The sequence below is a fragment of the Tachysurus vachellii genome, chromosome 12, assembly GCF_030014155.1.
Source record: "Tachysurus vachellii isolate PV-2020 chromosome 12, HZAU_Pvac_v1, whole genome shotgun sequence".
NCBI lineage: Eukaryota > Metazoa > Chordata > Actinopteri > Siluriformes > Bagridae > Tachysurus > Tachysurus vachellii.
In genome coordinates, this window is record NC_083471.1 from 1,164,030 (window position 1) to 1,166,529 (window position 2,500).

General features: G+C 36.1%; 1 protein-coding gene across 5 annotated transcripts in view; it reads right to left on the reverse strand.

The window, feature by feature from the left end:
- Positions 1-2,500, reverse strand: part of ptprk (protein tyrosine phosphatase receptor type K) — a 105,684-nt gene that overhangs the window by 52,956 nt on the left and 50,228 nt on the right. For all 5 annotated transcript variants that reach the window (XM_060884367.1, XM_060884368.1, XM_060884370.1 and 2 more), the window contains 2 exons: positions 1,442-1,523; positions 928-1,043 (listed from right to left, as the gene is read on the reverse strand). In XM_060884367.1, the coding sequence (XP_060740350.1) occupies positions 928-1,043; positions 1,442-1,523 (198 nt within the window). The remainder of the gene's footprint in view (positions 1-927; positions 1,044-1,441; positions 1,524-2,500) is intronic.

The following is a 2,500-nucleotide window of genomic DNA, read 5'->3' on the forward strand; positions in this document are numbered from 1 at the left end:
CACTTTGATTGTTCCATTTCTACATCAAACACTCTGTATGTTGAACAGCGCTCGAGGCTTCGCTCTGCTGCAAATTGAAAAAATGTCATTTACAGAATTTTTAATAAAAAAAAAATAAATAAATAAAAGTCTGTATCCAGGTGAACACACACACACACACACACACACACACAACACGGACATGAACCTCAGATTAATTCTCCTCTGAGATGAATTAAAGCGTCAAGAATTTACACATTTTACAAATTTTAATTTACACTCATCATACGAGTAGACGCTCGTAACCACGGCAACGTACAAAGTGTTTTATTATCAGCCATCATGATCAGACTCTCTCACACACACACACACACACACACACACACCCCTATTAACACTTATAAACACACACATGACGAGACTGAATCACAATTCCAATCAATTTAAACTCAGTAATTTATTTATGAAATAAACTGATTTTTTTAACAAACCTTGTAAAAACAAGCACCACATTAACACCACACACACACACACACACGTTTGTGTATATAAAATATTAACTTGAAATTATTATTTGCTTAATTCTCTTAGATTTCTTTACTATATTTTGTTACAGTATTTTCAGTTATTTATTTATTTATTTATTTATTTATGCTTTTCCCCAATTCTATTTTTCTTTCTATTATTATTAGTTTTTTTTTGCCAAATAGGATTTTTCCATTTAATTTTATTTTTCTTTCATTTCTTTCACGTATCTCTTCTATACTATTATTTTACTCTATGTAAAAAAAATTTTTTTATGGTTTATTTTTCTTATTTCTATTGTTTTCATTCTAACACACATTTCTAATAAATAATTGTGAAGGTTTTCACACATTTGTTTATTTATTACTTTTCTTTCCATTCTGTAATTTATCAATGACTTTATTAATATATATATTTCTTTACCTGGAGCCAGAGTTTGTTATTCACAGCGTCCCGTACGGTGGCGATGCACTGGAAGGTGGCGTTCTGTCCTGCATTTACCTCCACGTCACCAAGACGCAGGAAATGGGGTGATTTATCTACACACACACACACACACACACACACACACAAAATATCTGTTTACATAATTAATTAATAATTCATTAATTACTAAATAATTACAATAGATGAGCATAGGGGATGTCGACTAGGTGACCTCGTCTAGGGGACTTCATCTAGGGGACCTCATCTAGGAGACCTCATCTAGGTGACCTCGTCTAGGGGACTTCATCTAGGAGACCTCATCTAGGAGACCTCATCTAGGTGACCTCGTCTAGGGGACTTCATCTAGGAGACCTCATCTAGGAGACCTCATCTAGGAGACCTCATCTAGGGGACCCCATCTAGGGGACCTCATCTTGTAGAGGAATCACTGTGATTGGATTTTAATTATGTCATCAAGTTTAAATGAAACAGTGACTGTGATGTCACTCACCACACGGATAACTAAGAACCTGTACGTCATCAATCGCAATGAAACCTCGTCTTCCGTTAGTGACCTCGGCCTCAAAGATTACCTACAGAGAGAGAGAGAGAGAGAGAGAGAGAGAGAGAGAGAGAGAGAGAGAGAGAATATAGTTTATGAGATTAATTTTCACAAGGCTGTGTGTGAACGATCAGCGGCACTCAATCACACAGGACACGTTCAGACGTTGTATTCTCTTGTGGAATAACCGTGTGTGTGTGTGTGTGTGTGTGTGTGTGTGTGTGTGTGTGTGTGTGTGTGTGTGGACTTGCTCTCATGAGTGTACACAGTGTTTATTATTCTATCCATCATGTGTGATGTACACAGAGATGAAACACAGCTCAGACAGCGACACTGCGTCCGACTCCCAGATGTTAGTGCTTTTAATAACTCGTGATTTATTCTTTACAGTAATATAAACATTAATATAAACATTAATATAAACATTAATATAAACATTAATATAAACATTAATATTAAACACAAATAATTCCTTTTATTCTATTTGTCTTTTTATGCATCACGAATTCTCCATTTTATTAAAGAGAAAGTAAAAATGACAGAATGTTCACAGTAACATGGCCCTGTTCTCTTCCTGTACTTCTTTCATTAGTTTACTTTTATTTCTACATTTTTTCACTCATTACTTTTGATTTTCTTCACATTAATTATTAAGAACAGTTGTGTAGCGACAGAGCAGCAGATAATCACAAACATCTTTTAAAACTAAACGTAGAACTAAAAAACCTTTTTTCCTCTTTTTTTTTTTTACACACACACAACCCTACACACACACACACAACCCTATACACACACACACACAACCCTGTACACACACACACACACAACCCTGTACACACACACAACCCTGTACACACACACACACAACCCTACACACACACACACAACCCTGTACACACACACAACCCTGTACACACACACAACCCTGTACACACACACAACCCTGTACACACACACAACCCTGTACACACACACACACACAACCCTGTACACACACACACACACAAC